At 33.6% G+C, this 20394-nt stretch overlaps 4 protein-coding genes across 6 annotated transcripts; 3 read left to right on the top strand and 1 right to left on the bottom strand.

Annotated features, from left to right (window-relative positions):
* Positions 1-938: 938 nt before the first annotated feature.
* On the bottom strand, positions 939-2987 carry LOC116349590. Its single transcript, XM_031781094.1, has 2 exons — positions 2745-2987; positions 939-2545 (listed from the first exon to the last, which is right to left on the bottom strand). Exon 2 carries the CDS (start codon positions 2505-2507, stop codon positions 957-959), a length of 1551 nt encoding a protein of 516 aa, XP_031636954.1. The 5' UTR covers positions 2508-2545; positions 2745-2987; the 3' UTR covers positions 939-956.
* Positions 2988-3175: 188 nt separating this feature from the next.
* LOC116349584 (cysteine-rich PDZ-binding protein) lies at positions 3176-4043 on the top strand. The gene is made up of 3 exons (XM_031781088.1): positions 3176-3337; positions 3422-3558; positions 3633-4043. The coding sequence occupies exons 1-3, from the start codon at positions 3302-3304 to the stop codon at positions 3760-3762; spliced, it is 303 nt and encodes a 100-aa protein (XP_031636948.1). The 5' UTR covers positions 3176-3301; the 3' UTR covers positions 3763-4043.
* Positions 4044-4308: 265 nt separating this feature from the next.
* Positions 4309-6317, top strand: LOC116349609 (translationally-controlled tumor protein homolog). The gene is made up of 3 exons (XM_031781137.1): positions 4309-4440; positions 5278-5536; positions 5718-6317. The coding sequence occupies exons 1-3, from the start codon at positions 4413-4415 to the stop codon at positions 5947-5949; spliced, it is 519 nt and encodes a 172-aa protein (XP_031636997.1). The 5' UTR covers positions 4309-4412; the 3' UTR covers positions 5950-6317.
* Positions 6318-6907: 590 nt separating this feature from the next.
* On the top strand, positions 6908-18969 carry LOC116349608 (glycerol-3-phosphate dehydrogenase, mitochondrial). 3 transcript variants are annotated; one of them, XM_031781135.1, is made up of 9 exons: positions 6908-7360; positions 13600-13720; positions 13823-13982; positions 14060-14169; positions 14252-14364; positions 14420-14880; positions 15015-16015; positions 17034-17135; positions 18525-18969. In XM_031781135.1, exons 2-9 carry the CDS (start codon positions 13619-13621, stop codon positions 18657-18659), a joined length of 2184 nt encoding a protein of 727 aa, XP_031636995.1. In that variant the 5' UTR covers positions 6908-7360; positions 13600-13618; the 3' UTR covers positions 18660-18969. The 3 variants fall into 3 exon arrangements, with proteins under 3 accessions (XP_031636995.1, XP_031636996.1, XP_031636993.1); XM_031781136.1 differs by lacking the exons at positions 6908-7360; positions 17034-17135 and adding exons at positions 8638-8794; positions 16405-16506; XM_031781133.1 differs by lacking the exon at positions 6908-7360 and adding an exon at positions 8642-8794.
* The last annotated feature ends 1425 nt before the right edge of the window (positions 18970-20394 follow it).

The following is a 20394-nucleotide window of genomic DNA, read 5'->3' as shown; positions in this document are numbered from 1 at the left end:
CTGTCCACAATATTCAAAAATAAAAAATCCAAATAATTTATCTTTTGAAAATAATATTTGCTCTAAAATCGCAAACCATGAATAATAATAAATAGACAATTCTATCGTAAATTTCGTAGCCTCAATGCATGATCGTTGCAACTTTTTCAAATTGCTCAATTTAAAACATACTTTTCGCGTCTGTTCTCCGGAAAACTATCGCCCGAATGCATTGCAAAACTTTCCAAGTTTTTTGAGCATTCGGCAATGACCTGGATAAAAATGTGTTCTGAATTATGGATTCAGACAAAGTCATTGTGTTAGATAAGGGGTTCGCTCGATGCATTACTACAGAATGAAAAATCGGCAATTTACTGAATGACCAAACCAGCATGGCATAACCATGAACAAAGAAAAAAAAATAATAAAAAACAACTTTAAAAATAGATAAATTAGTCATTACAAAAAATATATATTCTTTTCAAGTGGAAAGCAATTTTGGAACCACTTTTGAATGATACTTATTTTTATTGAACATAGCACTTTTTATTAAGATTTACCATATAAGAGACTCCAAAAGTCCAAACCATAAATTTCTATCTGAAATTTAAAAATGAAAACAATAAAACGCACACATTTAATTCGTTCTTTTTATTTCACCATTTGTGATGATATCCCAAATATACGTCACACAGAGTATATCGACGATAAGGACGATACCAATTGATTTTTTAATAGTTTTTTCCTTATTATTGTTTCACTCACTACCCGAGTGAAAAAAATGACTAATTTACATTGAAAGTAAGTGACTATAGTTAGCTAAATTCATGAATTTTTAAATTTTGTATGGAAAACAATCGACTATGTGACTATGATTATTGTCAACTATAGTTAGCTGTTGCAGTTAATCATAGCTTACTTTAATTGATTGAAGTTAACTAAATTTGACTAAGGTTGCTTGTTTTTACAGTCAATGGTCAGTCAGTTTGTCCCAAAATAGTCAGTCTTCTGTACACGGGTTCTCTTTTTGTACACGGGTACCATTTTTCAATTGTTACAAAGCACCGCTCGGACTGTTTTTCGTTTAAAGCTTCCCATCCTATAGGCAATTTATCATTCAAATGATTTAAATCTAAATGACAATCCTTATGGTCAATATTATCTAAGTGACGACATGCCATTTGACAGCAAAACTTCTGCAATGAATGGCAATTTTCCAAGAAGCGAAACACATCATTAGTTGAAACATTGAATTTACTAAAGTGAATCTCTTCCACCAGTGGTAGTGCTTCGATAATTTCCATGACATTTTCTTCCATTTCGATGCCTGTACCATTGCATTCCAAGCTGAGTTTTGTTATGAACGGATTTGCCTTGAGGTAAGCAATTACAAATTTATCCAGCTGATCGCCAGGAAATTTACATGAAAATTCCTTCAAACAATGAGATAGGATAGGTATTTTTCTTGTAGCATTGTTCACACAATCAATTTTTAGCTCTTTTAAACATGCAAAGTAGAAAACATCATCTTTGCCGAAATCATAGGGACCAATCGACAAACGTTCGATTTCGAGATGTTCAAGCAACTTCAGATATTTACTTGCATCACTAAGACATTTTTTTATGCGAAAAGGTTTTTGATCTTCAGCATTCACAACCAAACGTCGCATCTGTGGATTCAATCGTATAATTTTCGTCATGACGTCGATTGTTGCCAAAATGTTCAATTGATCCAAGTGCGCAAAATGTACTTCAACCAAATCAAGGGTGAGATTTTTGTAAAGAGTCAAAGTAGATATTTTTGGGAAAAATTTATTAAATCTACTGGAAAAAAGTTTCTCCCAAATTGAGTACACTTGTAGATGACAGTCCCAAAATTCAACCTTTTCAGCATTAATAAATGGCTTTTCAAATGTATCATAATCGATTTGGAACATATCTATAAATGAAATAGATTTAACTGAATCACAGCAATATTCATTCACATAGGTTAGCACAAACGGGTTCAAGATCTCCATTTTGGGAATTAAGTGACCAAAAGATCGTAATAATTGATACGAAGTACGTGGATGATCTATATGTTGAATTTTACAATTTTTTGGAAAATAAGTTCGATGTTTTATTCCGCCTCTGAAGAAAAATTCTTTTTCACGATACCGTTTTTTAAATACCGATTCTGCGGCAGTTTTCAGTTCTTTGTTCGCATCAACAACATCTAGAAGCTGTTTAAGATTCAAAAACTTCATAATATGCACGAGACAATCATTATTTAATTGTGTTAGTTTCAGTGGCCTTGCTTCATTGACATCAGTTGAATCATCCTCAACATCATTTGAACCATCAACCTCATCACTCTCAACCTTCTGTCCGTCTTGGAGGCGTACAGCGCCCGAGACAGAATTCAACTTCAAAATAAAACAACCAATTCCCATACAAAAATGTACTATGGGATCTGTACACCCCAAAGACGGAAATATGTTGTATAATGCTTGGATGGACAGATGGTTAAATAATGCAAGTTTATTCATTTTCAACGATTATTTTAGTAAATTTCTCGTTTGTTTTTCTGTAAACGAAACAAAAAAAAATGATGATTAAAACTAATTTATAGCATTTGAGTAAAAATTAGAGGTAATGAAAACAAGGATAAAATAAAAATAAAATTCTTCACAAATGTGTCAAATATTTTGGACATTCATCATGGAAAATTCGATTGTTTTGAAGAATTCATCATGGCGAACGATGCTTTTGCAAATGACACTCACTTCTAACTTTCACAAATATTTTCAATTTGAAATGATTTTCGTATGGTTTGTTTTAACTCGTTTGATATTTCACCGCACGCTATAAATAACGATAGATTCAAATTTATGATATGTTTGACAAATGACCAGTAAATTTTTACAACACGGCTAGGTTTTATCCAAATTTTAAACAAACTATTTTTCAATATTCAACACAAAAACAAATTAACCATGCTCGAACTTTGGAAGTTTTTTGAAAAGTGGCCGTTTTTCACACACAACGTCTCCATCGTTTCAAAACCATAATTACCAAATACTTGTAATGTCATTAAGTACCTTTCAAAGAACATATATATCATTTACTTGGCGATGGTAATGCAGATTCACTAAAAAATGGTAAGAGTTCATTGTATAGGGTTTAAACGCACTCAAGTATTAATGACACTGTTACCGAATGACAGCTATGCTAATGGACAGCAATGAAAATATAAACAAATTGAAAGTGAATAGATACATTTAGTTATCAAGTGATTTTTGAGATTGTTGAATCTAAATTAAAAACAAAAAAACGAAGTAAAATGGTTTGTGAAAAGTGTGAGAAAAAATTGGGAAAGGTAATTACACCATTCTTTTTCCATTCTGATGCATTACTTTTTGGTTAATTTTCATTTTTTTTCCATTCTTTTCTTCATCCCTAGGTAATTACACCAGACCCATGGAAATCCGGTGCCAGAAATACAACGGAATCGGGTGGCCGTAAAGTAAATGAAAATAAAGCTTTAACTAGTGGAAAGAATCGATTTGATCCAGTCGGTCAGACTCTTCGCCCCTGCCGGTAAGTTGATCATCAAATCTATCATTTTCTCTTATGCAAAATTGATTATATTAGATTTTTTTCTCCTCAAATAGGATTTGCCGAACGAAGGTCCATCAAGTCGGATCGCATTACTGTCAATCGTGTGCTTACAAAAAGGGCATCTGTGCGATGTGCGGCAAAAAACTTCTCGATACCAAAAATTATAAACAAAGCTCGACATGAACACCATTTACACAAATTACCAACCCGATCGGACCAATAAAGAAATCAATCATTAGTCGTTTTTGTCTTAAAATTGACTTCATTCATCAATGAATTGACTTCAGTTGATTGTAGTTTTAATTGAAATTAGTTTTAGCAATTGTTTGTACATTTATTGTGTGTATTGAATTTATTCAAGTCAATTGGTTCAATTCATTGAAATCAAGCGTAAATTTTAAGTCCAAATGTTGAGTTCAAAATTGGAGAGATGCAAAAACAAAAATGTTCACTCTAAAAAAAACCTAATATAATGAATGAGAAATAAGAATAAAAAAAATACATGTGTTTCTTTTAAATTTATTTTCGTTTTTTATTTCATATTAAATTCATGCTTGGAATAAAAAATGATTAAAATAAAAAAGTAAAAATGAAAATGATAATGTGAACGAAACGTTATTCATTGAGCGTACATAACCTCAAAAACACTCTTACATGTACCGACACTGCGTATGTGTTGTGGTAATACGTAGCGAAATGTCAAAATGATGACATGTTACAGTCTAGACTCGTTCATTTTGTTCAAAACGTCCTTCCGGATCGTATCTTATTCGTACCAGCGGAGCGTGTTTTTTTAGTGTTATTTAGTGCAAAATCATTCTCCATCTTCCAATATGAGAATCTATAAGTGTATTTTTACCGGTAAGTAATTATCTAAAAATTATGTGCAATCGTTTGAAATTAATATTTTTGGTGATTTAATGTAAATTCCGTGTAAAAAATGCAATTAAATTTCGAACATTTGTAACAAAGAAAAATGTCGCCACCTTTGAACGTTCTACGTTCAGATAGCTGGATTTCATATGCTACTGTGTATGAATGTATACTCTATTGACGTAAATGCGTCAATACATAAACGGCTACAATTGAAACTTCTTCTTTTTTTCCGTCTCTTCAACATTTAGTTTCTTTATGAAAATGAATAATTTACAAATTGTCTGGAATTATTTCCGCATTTTTAACGATGCATTATTTGCATGCGTTGGAATTTATTTCGAAGCGATATTTTTATCGCTTCGGTCTGGAATTTAACATTGATTAACTATGTTAAGTTCATCGTTTCGTATATGTATGTGTGACACAATTTTTCTGTTGCATATTGACACATTCGCATTTCATCGCGCGTGTTGTGCATTGTATGTAAAAAGAAAGAGAAGAAATGAAAAATTCAACTGAAATGTGTGTCATTTAATTTGATTTCTAAAAAATGCACTGAATTTACAACGAATGCAAGAGTATTTTTGCATTTGTTGAATGTACGCTCTTGCAATAGAATGTATTTATAACCTCAAATCGAAATCGGTCAATTTTCGGCATATGGTTTTTGGGAAAAAAAAGAAGCATAGCCATTCACATTCATCACAATGTCATTGGGGTAATGCAAAAAATGATTGAACTTTTTTTGTTTCTAATAGGGTTCTATTTTTTATTGAATTTGATTTTTATTTATGTATGTGTGTTTTGTGAATTGTTTTACAGGCGATGAGATGTTCTCAGACTCATACAAAATGAAGCTGATCGATGATGTCATCTATGAAGTGTATGGAAAATTGGTGTCCCGTACAGAAGGTAACATTCAAATCGAGGGTTTCAATCCATCCGCTGAAGAGGCCGATGAAGGTACAGATTCCACTGTTGAAACTGGTGTCGATATCGTTTTGAACTCCCGTTTGGTTGAAACATACGCCTTTGGTGACAAAAAATCATTCACACTCTACCTTAAGGATTACATGAAGAAGTGAGTAAACGTCAACATTAGTTTTATTATTATGGTATTGCGCTGCGCTCAGTTCAAATCAAATGTGAAAAACCAAAAATTGAATAAAGTTTGAATTGCTCTTTGGGTTTAATAATTGAAGAAAGAGAGAGAGAGAGAGAAAGAAAGTGAAAATAAAATGCCAATTTGTTTGTATTTTTAGATTGATCGCCAAGTTGGAAGAAAAATCTCCAGACCAAGTTGAGGTATTCAAAACCAATATCAACAAACAAATGAAAGAAATCTTGGGCCGATTTAAGGAATTGCAATTCTTCACCGGTGAATCGATGGACTGTGATGGTATGGTTGCCCTCTGCGAATACCGTGATATCGATGGTGTATCAACGCCTGTGTTCATGTTCTTCAAACACGGTCTCGAAGAAGAGAAATTCTAAGTTAACTCTCAAGTCAACTACAACAACAAAAAAAAACCAACAACAATAATACAACAAAATTAAAACCATGCAGACATTACACCTGAATATATATTTTTTTTTGTTCAAATAACGGCATACTCCAGTTAATATCCATTTCTTCTTTTGAGTTTTTTTAATATAATACATTTATTTGTTTCATTTTTTTTTCTTTTGAATATTTGTGTTAATGCAATCCATTCCTTTTTCAATACTAAATTATTATTTTTCTACGTCTTATTTGGAAAACGATTTTGTGTTACAATTTCATGAAATGTCCAAAAGAAAGAAAGAAAAAAAAAATATAGAGAGAGGAAAAAAGCACCGGTTACGAGCAGTTAACAAAGAAAATAAATTATTCAATTTGTCACATATTGGGAGAAACTGAAAAAACAACCAACAAACAAACAAAATTATTTGGTTTTTTTTATTTTATTTTTTTTTTTTGCTAATTGGCATATTTGTCCTGAACCTTTTTGTTTTGATTTTGTCTTCTGTTTCCTTATGATTTGTTTGGAAGGTGGAGAACAGAACATCAACGACTTTTGCGCTATTTTTTTCGTTCAACAATAACAACACATTATTACAGAAACGAGATTATGAATAAAAGAAAAGAGAATTTAAATTGTGAATAAAAGAAATAATGCTGTTTTGTTTTGATATTTTGATATTTTATCCCGGACAGTTTGAACTGTCAGATACTGTGTTGTGTATGTATGTATGTATGTACTGAACTGTGAAGTCTCTTTCTTTCCCATTTGGTTGATTCGATTTATTTCTCTTTCGCTATTTTCAGCCAAATAAATATATAAGTATGTACGCAACAACATTGTATAAAGCAATGGATGGAGAGGGATAGAGCGTAAGCAAGAATGTAGGCATGCAAGCAAAAGGAATATATAGCACACCGCAGCGAGAATCCATGTGACGAGTGCGCGCAATACAACCCAAAGAAAAACCACCTAATATTACACACATTTGTGTTGTTACTTCTTCTTTTTTTCTCTTCAATGTGACACAAATGTCATTTTCAAAACACTGATAAATCCATCTCGTTCACATTGCAGCAAAGAAACATAAGCGGTGCTACCTAATTAAATTCAACATTCTTTTGCATCACCACTTATTTACCACTTGATACTTGCATCACCAATCGAAACAACAATCAAAAGAAACAACCAAAAACAAACCGCAACACCACGAGACGGGAAAGAAAGTCTTATCATTTCAGTGAATTTGGACATTGTGTTATCGTCAAACGAGCAGAAATAATACGCATTACCTCCGTTTTTTATTTTAAAATTTTGGAATATTTTTGCACGATTTATAAAAAAAGGAAGAGTGAAAGTAAATAGAATATTAATTTGTGATTATTGTTTAACGAATCAATAATGTAAGTAAAGAGAATCAAATCAAATTATTTTTTTTGCAAAGAAAATCGATAGAAACAAAAATTGTTATTTTCATTTGGATCACAGCAACTGATTCTTCATTTCAATGCGGAACGTGAACCGAAAATTGCGGTAACGTGAACATTTTGGTTTTTGTTTTGTGTGAAACTGAAACTGATCTAGTCTAAATTTAAACGCAAATAAACGGTGTCACAGTTCGTTCAAATTGAGTGAGATTGAGCCAGTTTTTGTTGTTGTCGTTGTTGTTGATTGGTAAAAAGCAATAACACACAAATAAAGAACACCACGCTCGCGCTCCTTCGCCTTTGCAGTTGCAATTTTTATTTATACCCAAATTAAATTTGTCTTAAAAATAGTCCGCATACGCCTACTGCAATCTGCATGCAATGTTATTGAAGTGAAACAACAACTCGCATTTGGTTGAGCTTAAGCACGGCATTCGAGCATACATTCGATATATTTCCATTGATGTAAAATCGAGATCGCATACCGCACGGTACTGTATTCATAACAAAATGCCGTATGTTAAAATTCACGTAACATTTGCAGGTGAGAAGCGCTGACTTTGAAAAAGTCCTCTTGCTGGCATATTGAAGACAGGGTTTTGAAAGCATTGTCAGCATCAAGATATAAAAGTGGCCAATAATGTTAATAAAATGCATCGAGAGACGGTTCGTCTGTGTTATTCAACAGTTCTTTATTGATTTATGCATTGCAATCCAATGGGAAGAACTGAGCAGAAAAAAAAATCAAATGAATGAAAAATTCCACCAGCTTTTGACATTGGTTATTGTTTTGAATTAACTGTCATGTGGTCGATTGGATTTCAAATGATTAATGAATTTGCGTCACATTGTACACACTCCCGTGTTGAGAAACGATAGAATACACTCGACATTGTTTAAATAAAACTCAATGAAATAGAATGAATGGAACACATACACTATAAAGCATGTGCGACATACTATATCGGCTTTTTCTAACTAAAAATTGTGTACACTGTACGGTGACTTGGATTCGTAGAGATAAGAATGTGCACTCACACACACACATAAAATGGTGGCTGTAGCACATATTAGAAGTCGCGATTTATGATCATAATTGTATGTAATGTGCGCGCTTGCTGTAGCGGCGTACACAGTGTGATGATATTCGCACGTTGTGTGTTGTATTATACACGCGTGCGTTCGCTATGATACATAAAGAGAGAGTGTGAGCAAAGCTCAAGACCCGTCGAGCAGATCGGTGTTCTGTTCATAGTAAGCTGAATATCGACGAGTAGTTTCGATCGGCAACGACTAGTTGAAATACGCCGAAATACGCGTGCTCAACGAAAAAGAAATATATATATCACATAAAAAAATCTCCCGATTCCAAATAGTACCAGTTACGTTTCACACCGTAGAAATAAGAGAGTGAGCAATTTTACAATTTATTCTGTTTTTTTTTTTTAATCCCATTTTTTTCACGTGTATTTTTGTATATGCGTATGTGCAAGTATTTTCAAAATTATTTTGACAGAAAAAATGCATCAATCAAAAAAAAATTATGTATATCTTCATCTGTCATATTCAACGTGGATTTGGCTTTTTATTGTTTAGCATATTTAAAATGCAAACCTCGACAATGAATATTCTCGAAAATTTTAAGAGTGACGATTTGTTTTTACGGGATACGAACTTACTTTGAAAAAAGAGAGAAAAAATCAATTCAAATCGCTTCAGTTTGGCATGACAAATAAACGGTGCATGTGATCGTTTTGTTTTTCTCTCGCTTTACAGTCACATTTTTAAGATCAATTGAAATGACCACAAAAAAAAGAACCTGAAAATGATCACCAAGATAATGTGTGCCAATAAAAGAGAGATTCAAGATTGAAACACATGATTTTTCGTTTTATTTTCAAAAAAAGTTCGTTTTATAATAAGAAATGGTGCGATCGTTGCTATTGTTGTTGGTTATAGTTGACAGCAACGCGCGCGTTCTAACTCTATTGTTTAATGGTGACTCAAAGTTAATCAAATGCGAAGAAGGAGAAGCAATGAACAAAAAACCCGAAAATAAATTTCGCGAGGCACTTTTTTTTATCAAGATGCGTACTTGTACGAGTTCTCTTTCGACGTCAACGTCGCCGCCGTTGTCGACAACAACAATGACGACAATCTGTATGTGCCGGTCCGATCGTTTATCGATATAAATATTTTCCTCTGGTAGAATTCTTTAAATTTATCATCGCCCAATTGCTCATTATGAATACATGCTGGGAATTTACGGGGCAAACGGTGTGACTGAAAAGCGAGAGAAACAAATCGACACCCAATTTATGTGAAAGAGAAAAACCGAATTGAGAAATAGAGAGAAAGCGAACGAGAGTGAATTTTGTGGTGCGCACCAATGCGTGTGACCGTGCCAAAGAAGCATATTTAAAAGTAAATTCATTTATTACATAACCGGCCTTATGTACCAAAATTATCTAATCAAAGAACATTTTGTGCGAAGACCACATGCAGGATTAGCTACAACACACATACATGTGTTAATTTCGCTCTCTCTCTCTCTCTCTCTCTCTCTCTCTCTCTCTTATTCCCGTGTCTAAACGAAAGCAAATCAATTAGTGTTATGCAACAATGGATGCATCAAGTGTTCCATTCCCTTTAAAAAGGTAAATGCCACTACAATGTGGTGCTAACCATGATCAGCTGATCAATACGCGCACACTCTCTTCGGTTTTGCTTGAAACAAGTTCAGGAACTTTAAATATATCCACACCAAAAGCTAATCGAAGCGTGTCATGTGCGCGATACAGACACACACGCCGTTCGATATAAAAACCAAGAAGCAAATGAGTGAAACGAAGAAAAAGAGTTGTGTGAATAAGAGTCAATCGGCTTGACACTTGTCATATTATTTTTTTCATCGTTCTTCAAATAAATGAGTCGCGTGTATGAGATAGAGATATCTATGCTCTGACTTATATTTGATTGTGTATGAGCTGGGTGCTCAACCTTGAATTTAATAATCTAAAATATCAGCGTCGATTTACTATTATTTCATATTTCCTTATTTTTGCCGCACTCATTCAGCTTTTGTTTGACTTTGATGTTTACTGTGATTAAACATACTATAATCATAGATATAAATGAATATTGATATATTTCGATTGACAAATGGTCTATTTTAATAATAAAAATCATTTTGTAATCTATCTAAAGTACTGTTAATCAGTACACCCACGAAAACCCCACTCAAATGGAAGTATTTGTAATACATATGCATTGTTTTTGCTTAAAATTGTCGAGTTCAACAGGTGCATTGAGTATCCAGTCCAAAAATAGCCGTTAAAATATACGAAATTCGTAAGCAAATGCACGTGAAATTAGGTTTTTATCGGTTTGAGGTTATCATTAGTCACGAGTGCGTTCGCCTTTCTTTTAGTTCTACTCTTTTTTTTTCCTTCGTTCTCGTCCATATTGCACAAGATCTCGATCTTTAATAACAAAGTAATTAAATTTATGTTGTTCACTTATACTACAAACGAAAATGATGTAATTTCGTCAATGTCGACGAAATATTATTTAACATTATACGAATTAATCACGTTTTTTTTAAATTGAATTTTCATTGCGCTATTCTCATGCAGTTGAGACTGTAATTTGCATCACAAAATACTTAATTCATTTTGTTCTCTTTTCGCTTCGCTCCATAATTTACACAGTGTTTAAACTGTTGTTTGAAATTGAAGTGTTAATTTCGTTCAAATCCTTGATTCATTGTAACTGTTGTTTTTGTACACAATCTCATCGAACAGAATTTCCTAATATGGTCGATTTTCTGATAATTATGTGATCGATTACGATACATGTTGACGCAAATTGTTGTTGAACTCTGCGTTTGTTATGAACTAAATTAGGTGAATATCACAGTACGGCAAATTTATAATTATAATAACTGAATATGATTATGACTATCTAGTCAAGCCTTATTAGTTAGAACTTATAGTTTTCATTTCTTAACTAATGATAAGTCATAATCAACAATTATGATTTTACAGCCATAATAACAGAAAACGATGATATTTGTCAAGTTTTTGACAGGACTCTGGTGAATAGCAAACTTGGTCAATAGTTGAAAAACAATGCTCGTAGTGCGTTGACAGTATATAAATAGATCTCTCTCTCTCTCTCTTTCTCCATTATTTTCCTTCTCGTTCCCACAGTTTCATTAGCAACGGATTTTATGATGAATATGTGATGTAAAAAAATTGTAACTCACTGTTAAAATAAACAAGCGATGATCGATTTTCATCCATAGTCAAGGTTTCGTTTGTTCATATATGACCGACATGGAGCGCAAACAAAGTCAGAAAACAGCAATAAAATAATAGTCGCTGACGATGAGGCTAGAATAAGGCGAGAGAGAGAGCTGAACTGTATGTATGTGAAAAATTATGTGGTCGGTGCTCACGTGAACACCGTATGAAACGTTGACTACGTAATCCGCTTCACGAAAAGCTCTTTCTTTGGGATTTTTTCATATATACATATATATTCAACGTTGACGATAACGCGCTTCATTCATTGTGTGTCTGTTGAATTTCGTTTATGATGACATTTGATACACATTCATCAAAGCTCGATCTCGGCTACTCGTGTGTTTTGGCATTCGCCATAACATCTAATTACAGCATGCGTCAGCAATGAGATTTCCATTGATTTTAAAGCATTTTTCTGCCTCTTTCTACTTCTCCACTGCTTTTTAATATTGTATTCTATGCTTAACTCTTTCGATTGTTGCTACCGATAACATAAATTGATTGAAGTCTTTTTTTGCTATTCTGGCATAATTTCTCTACGAAATACTTTGTTTTGAATTTTGATTATCAAGGCAATCATAATTTAAAAAAAAAAACCGAAATTCTTTCGTCAAGAGACAAAGGTAAGAAGCGTGTGTCTGGCCTATATACGTAATATCATATTACTAATATGAGTACGTAAGATTTTTTGCAGGATGAACGTGGAATTGATAAGATAGGGCGGACAAATAAGCGCGCTATTGCGAGAAATCTCACATATTGGTTTAAACTAGATTTTAAAAAAAGCACATTTGCAAAATGATAACATAAACAATAAATTTGTGAAACACGTTTTGATTGTATTAAGCATGAATACTGCATGCAATGTTACCACATGCTTCTGTTTACAAATTCAATTGACTTTAAAATAAAAAAAAAAGAATAAACACATGATTCCGCTTGATTATTTAATCAAACTGTGCGAAATGTTTCAAATGATTTTGTGTATTCTGTCATTGTTATGGATTCACGTCACATGCATAAACAGCATGAACCGACATTTATGAATGAATATGACTAATTTGGTTCGCGGTCGGCATTTCAATTGAAACTACCAGATATTGTGAATACAAACAGATTCAGAAGATTTTTTACCTGCATCGTGTTTATTTCTCTGCAACACTTTGAATTTTCGTGCAATGAGACTGCCATTGACACTGACTCACTGATTACAATTTTTTTTTCCTATCTTGATTGCATCATAGAAGTAAAACACACTCGGAAACACGACCAAATGTTTTTTTTTCTCTCGTCAAAAGTAAAGCAATTAAGATTTGAAATTTCATTCCAAAGAAGAATGAAAAACAACAAATTATAAATTGTAAATGCTTTTATGAGGAACCATTGACATTTTATCAAAGTGCTGTTGATTTGATAAAACCAAATGACTAGTGGATTTTTTATCTATCTTTACCTAATGTTTCCTTTTATTTGAAAAAAAAAATCGTTAAAACATTCAGTTCGCTTCGGAGAGAAATAGGAAAATCAATAGGCATATTAATTTTAATTTAAAAAAATATTTTCAGACTGAAGCATATTCATGTATTTCATCGAACACAACTGAAAAATGTCACGCACAAAAAAGTCTTGGCATCGGTGCCAAGTATCTTTCTTTAAACTACTTTGAAATTCTTTGAACACTTGAAATTTCAATCGTCATTTCAAATTCAAAATGCCGAAAATTACATTCATTTCGAGCCACACGAACGACAGACGCAACGACTGAATAAAATTCGAATTAAAACCGAATTCTAATTTAGATTTTCAAAAAGTGCATTATTATCAGGAATCATTTTATTTTTTTCGTTTTTTTCCGTTGATATTCCTGCAAATGATAATTAATTGTTGATTTTTTGCTTGTAATTTCAGTTATAATCAGTGAATAACAATGGCGGCAAGGTTTCGCAATATCGGTGTGACAACAATCGGTGCATGTGCCGGTTTGGGGCTTGCTGGATGGGCCTTAAATCCATTCGATAAACAATTTGCAGTAAGTTTTTAAACAAATTCACAAATAATATTTCATTTTGATTGAGTATCGTTAGAAATTGTACAAAAAATTTGTTTTTTCTGGTATTTTGTTAAATTCCAGAATGTGAATGCAGCCGCCATAGCAACGCCGCGTGTTAAACGAAAACTTCCACCACGATCTGAACAAGTGAAAACACTGCAAAGTGGCGAAGAGTACGATGTGATCATCATTGGTGGTGGTGCAACTGGTGCTGGTTGTGCTCTCGATTCAATTACAAGAGGTGTGTGTGTGTGTGTATATACGATGATAATCATCGTTGCAATAAAATAAATTCTAATTTCGTTTGTTTCGCCAAAGGTTTAAAAACTGCATTGATTGAAGGAGATGATTTTGCAAGTGGTACATCGTCTCGTTCGACAAAATTGATTCACGGTGGTGTTCGTTACCTGCAAAAAGCTATTTTGGGAGTATGTATAGATTGATGCATGTGATAAAATACCAAATTCAAAGGATCTTATGTAATGTGTATAAAAATGTCTTTTTTTTTAGGCTGACATAGAACAATATCGAATGGTGAAAGAGGCATTGCATGAACGTGCCTCGATGTTGCATTCGGCTCCACATTTGACACATCCAATTCCGATTATGTTACCGGTTTACAAGTAAGTCAATCGTACGAAATGAACAGCATCAAATTGAATATATATGTTTTCATAGATGGTGGCAGCTTCCATACTATTGGGTCGGTATTAAATGTTACGATTTCGTTGCTGGCGATCGAAATGTAAAGAGTTCCTACGTATTATCGAAAAAGGATGCGCTCGAATTGTTCCCAATGTTGAAAGGTGATAAATTGGTGGGTGCCATTGTCTATTACGATGGTCAACAAGACGATGCTCGTATGAATTTGGCTGTTGCATTAACAGCAGCCCGTCAGGGTGCAACTGTTGTCAATCACACCGAAGTGACGGCTTTGCTTAAGAAAAAAGATGCATCGGGCAAAGAAGTGTTGTGCGGCTGTAAAGTTAAAGATACGATCACAAATAAAGAATGGGAAGTGAAAGGAAAATGTATTATCAATGCAACCGGACCATTTACCGACCACATTCGGAAAATGGATGATCCAAATGTGAAAACAATTTGTTGTCCAAGTTCAGGTGTTCATATTGTATTGCCCGGTGAGTAAATGATCTGCTGCAGGCACCGTACAAGCACTTTTCTTATATGTTTCGCTTGTATTGAGACACTTGAAAAGCTATATAGACTAGGTGCAGGCATTTTTCTAATGTTTGTTATTCCAATTTTTTTTCAGGTTATTATAGTCCACAACAAATGGGTCTACTCGATCCATCCACATCCGATGGTCGTGTGATCTTCTTCTTGCCATGGCAAAATCAAACGATTGCCGGAACCACGGATCTGCCATGCGATGTAACACACAATCCAAAGCCAACGGAAGATGAAATTGAATTCATTTTAACCGAAATCAAAAACTATTTAAATGCCGACGTTGAGGTACGTCGTGGTGATGTCTTATCAGCATGGAGTGGTATTCGTCCATTGGTATCAGATCCAAACAAAGAAGATACACAATCATTGGCTAGAAATCATATCGTTCACGTGAGTCCATCGAATTTAGTTACAATTGCTGGTGGTAAATGGACAACATACCGTGCCATGGCCGAACATACAATGGACGCAGCAATTAAAGCATGCAATTTAAAACCGGAAAAAGTCGATTGTCAAACCGATGGTATGCTTTTGGAAGGTGCACACGGTTGGACACCAACCATGTACATTCGTTTGGTACAAGATTTCGGCTTGGAATGTGAAGTTGCACAACATTTGGCACAATCGTATGGTGATCGTGCATTTCCGGTTGCAAAAATGGCATCGTTGACCGGCAAACGGTGGCCAATTATTGGCAAAAAAGTTCATCCCGAATTTCCATACATTGATGCTGAAATTCGGTATGGTGTACGTGAATATGCATGCACAGCAATTGATATGATTGCACGACGATTGCGTTTATCATTTTTAAATGTACAAGCCGCACAAGAAGCTTTACCCACCATTGTTGACATTATGGCCGAAGAATTGAATTGGTCCAAAGATGAAAAAGAACGACAAATTAAATCGGCCACCGAATTTTTGGCCAGCGAAATGGGACAAATTGTAAACCGTGCATCACGTGATAAGATACCAATCAATCTATCGAAAGACGAAATTCAATTGTACATTAAACGATTCCAAATTATCGACAAAGAGAACAAAGGTTATGTTTCAATCAACGACATTCGACGTGCACTCAAGGTAATGTGTTTTGTTTCATCAATTTTATTTTTGGCTCAAAATTGAGTTCGGAACCAGCTAGCTGCTAGCTTTGCAGAAAATTGAATTTTTTGTTTGTAAAACAGCCGACAAGTGAAACGAGGATCAAATCTCCCAATAATCCTTTTAGATCTATTTTTTTTACATACAGACATTTATATCAAATTCGATTAATCCATTCACAATTCTCACCATTTCCGGTTTTGTGCAATGACTTTTTAAATAATCATTTTCGTCGTTGATGACATTTTTTTAAGCTTAATTTTTCTAGAAAGAATATTTGCTGTTGTTTGGCACAATGCCCAACAGTGTTGATTTTATGTTCAAACCATCCGACTAAAGAGATTACATCTTTCGAATCACATTTATAGAATATTGAAGGAATTTCGGTTAACGATGAAAGTCTACATGAGCTTCTCAGAGAAGTTGACGTCTCGTACAATGGTCGATTGGAATTGTGGGACTATTTCCAGGTAAACGAAACAACAGCATTGACCATCAATGAGAAAAGGCAACGTTGCATTTCCTTTTCGAAATGAGCAAATTGCTTATCAAAAAACAAAAACAAAACCGAATCGAACAAAAACAGTATGGGCTTAAATTCGTTCTCCGACATTTTCATGTCTGTCATGCCATTGGAAGTTTTATAAGCTAGAAAAATGTTTAGATTAGAAGTGAAATACGGCTTTTCATTATCGACTGACGGAACATGGTTAATTTTTACATCGTTCAAATGGTCATTCTTCGCGCAAACAGTAGAGCACGTGAATTCTTTTTTTATTTTTTTATTTTGGGGTATTATTAGTTTTAAGAATGGTTTCTCATCATCCAAAATCATGTCTATTGGACAATTATTTCCCTCCTTTGCCGCTTGATCCTGGTATTCTTGTCGACTTTTATTCGGCCGATTAGATTGTTTTTAATGCCTATTTTGTTTGGCAAAATAATTTAAATGAACATCAAAAAACAATGCACACTTCTTCATTCGTTATACATTTAGAATTTCGGTGATGCTGATATATCTGGTGAAGAGTTGCATGAAATTCTTCGTGAAATCGATACAAATATGAATGGTCAGGTCGAACTCGACGAATACTTACAGGTTGGTACATCTTAACTGACTAAATTACTGACGAAGCACGGAACCGATGACACCCAATTTGTTTTTTTTATTAAACCAAAAAACACTCACACGCACACACTCACAAAGAGTTAAGGCTTTTTTTTTTATCAAAATTAAAACACAAATACAGATAATTTGTGCCTTATTCAACATAGTTTAATAGCTGAACTAACGTGCAATTCTAAAATGGCAACAAACGTTTGTAGTAATTTGACTTTTAGTTTGCAATCATTTGACTTGAGATGCACCTTATAATTGCACCCATTTCCTTTTTTTATTATGGTAAATTTGTTTTATTTCAAATTGTGTAAACAGCACATTTCTTATTTTTTTCTCTCGAAAATACTTACAATTTTGGTTCACAAATACACAACCAAATACAATTGGTTTCGTTGACACATTTAACATTTTGAAATATCTGAAATTGTTGGAAAGCATTCCAATTAACTTTAAGTCACTTAAAATCTATGTTTTAATTGGCTCATTTTAAGAGGCATGAATCTCTCACGACTTCCATCCTTTGATTAAAATTATAGTATTAGATTGATGATTTTTTTTTTAATTTTCATCAATTTGAGTTTTTGCATGGCATTTAAAGGGGAAAGGTATCGGTAGAGTTAGAAATATTTAAAATTGTATTAATGAAATAACTTCACTAAACCAGAAATGTGTTTGGCACCGGAGAGTGGCAGTCGCTTACCCGCACTTATTCCACAGCATTTTTCAAGTGCTGCGCCTGAATTTAAGAAAGACAAGAGATGTATCCGCATATCTGTGGTGTCTATAACAGGTCAAAACTTAACGGAAACATGTTTAATCACTAAAACTGAAATGGAAATTTTATTATCGATGTAAATATGATTCGAAAAGGATATTAAAACATCTCAAATGTAATGTTCAGAATCCATTTGATATTAATATTCAAGTACAGACGGTCAAAACAGTTCAATCAAAATTGATGTCGAAAATGAAAATCAATCGGATGCCAATTACATTAACTACCATATTAACAATAACCAATTAAATTTGGATTATTCATACCATTTTTACCAAACTCTTTCGAACTATCGAAGTTTCAAATAAAAATTCATAATTTTTTCTAACAAAAAAGAAAGCATTTTGCGTTGCTCAATTTACACTTGCATGTACTAACAACAATGCAAAGAACGAATTAAACAAAATATTAGATTTTATATATGAGAATGGCTTGTGTAGTATGTATTTGTTCGAAAGGAATGTATTTTATGATAAAAGTTTGTTGATTTGTTTCCTTAAAAAACATTTTCAAACAAGCATTTCAAATTATTGAATCTAATGTATTATTTTTCTCATTTTTATTTTTAAAAACGAATTTAAAAAATGATCTAGATGATGTCGGCTATCAAATCGGGTCATGTGGCTTATTCACGATTCGCGCGAATGGCTGAATTGGAAGAAGAAAAGCACGAAGTTGAAAAGCTCAAGAAGAAGATCAGTGTAGATCGTTCAGGAGGTGGATTGTAAGAAGTGACAACACAACACATGCATACATACATTTACACACATCCAACCTGGCAACACAAGTTCATACATACACACACCTTTTTAATTAATTAAGGTTCTTTTCACGTGATTTCTTTCTGCTACATTGTTCTCTTCTCCCTCCCACAAAACGAATCTTTATCTTCTCCTAACGACACAAACATATTGAACAAATAACAACAACAACAAAAATCTTTTTGACAAACTACTTTCATAAGAATTAATGTAATGCAGAATGATAACCACATTGATTTAGAAATATATTTGAATAAAATGAAATCGCGCATAAAAATCATATTTATCAGAAATCAAAAATCCTCTGTAATTTAAAAGAAAAAAACAGAAGAAGTATTTGTCCATTGTGGCGGAAGCCAAAACTGATTTGGTTTCAGTTATGATTATATGATATACATATACTTAAAGCCTTCAATGGCAAAATATACAATAAATAAGACATTGGTACTTATCAGTGGATTTATTATTGGTTTTTAATTTCCCAGTTGTGTCACATTATTGTTTCAATTTTGCCTTTGATGTACATTGACATTTATTTGTTTATAAGATCGTCTTTGAATCAGGTAATAAATCATATGAAAATACAAACTTTTTGTGTTATCATTTTTTTCATTCGTTCCAGCCACCTTAGCACTCAATCGAAAACGCGGCATTGAACACAATTACAATTTTATTTGTAGTTTTCATAAAAAACACCTCTTGGTGGAAGGAATGACCGAAATGAGTATACTATTATAATACGTCAAATGCATGTAAAAGTTGAAAAGAGTTCGAAGTATGTTTAGTTTGTTCATTGATGAGATCTGATTCGATATCGATAAATTATATGTGAATATCATGGCAGTTCGTCAAGGAGCTATACGTGAATAAGTGAGGACCATTTAAAAGTTAGGACTTCTGAATGCATCCAATCGTCGAGCTCCACATTCGTTTGAGCAAGCATTCGGTGTGAAAGTGTACCTGCCTGATTTTGTGAAAATAAATACGTGAATCGCTTAAATTGAAATTAGTAGCTATGTATCTCCTTCGTTGGGGAGTTAAAAAGTTGCATTGAAACTCATAGAGATACTATTTTTTTTTGGAGGATGTGTATTTCATTTTCGGTATAAAACCGCTCGTTTTAGTTAAACCCTCGCTGAAAATTCTCAATTCAGAACTTGATACGTGTTGCCGTCAATCGTCATAAAATGTTTTTTATTCGTGTAGAAAAGTTCGTTTGTTCACAGTGTGTGCTGTGTGTACTTTTTTCCCTATGCCCATTTCTCTTGTTTGGCATCTCTTTCTCTCTTTCTAGCGTTCACGCTTTCTCTGTTCAGTCCATGGCATCAGTATATCCACGCGTGCCACACACACACACACACTCTTTGTCTCTTCCCTTTTCCGTATCATGCGGGTTTCTCAAATTCAAGGCACACACATTGTAGTCGCGCTCAGAGCAAGAGCGAGAAAAAGGGAGAAAAGATCGAGAGAGAGAGAGCGAAAGACGTGTGGCGTACGTTTAATCGATTTGAATTCGTTTACGCTATAAGCCTGTATCGTTATCGTTGTATGTGGGTGTATGTAGTTGTGGATACGTATATTCAACTGTTTAACAAAGCACAAAACGTACGTGAATTTTGTAAGAACGAAGAATGTTTCGTTCACAACCTCTGCTGGCACAGAGTGAATAGGCCACCCTCATTGCAATTGTTATAAAAAGATA

The sequence above is a fragment of the Contarinia nasturtii genome, unplaced genomic scaffold (genome assembly GCF_009176525.2).
Source record: "Contarinia nasturtii isolate CC-2019 unplaced genomic scaffold, AAFC_CNas_1.1 Cnas_scaffold_2934, whole genome shotgun sequence".
Taxonomy (NCBI): domain Eukaryota; kingdom Metazoa; phylum Arthropoda; class Insecta; order Diptera; family Cecidomyiidae; genus Contarinia; species Contarinia nasturtii.
Note: the sequence above shows the minus strand (reverse complement) of the source record. Positions and strands in the feature narration are given on the sequence as shown.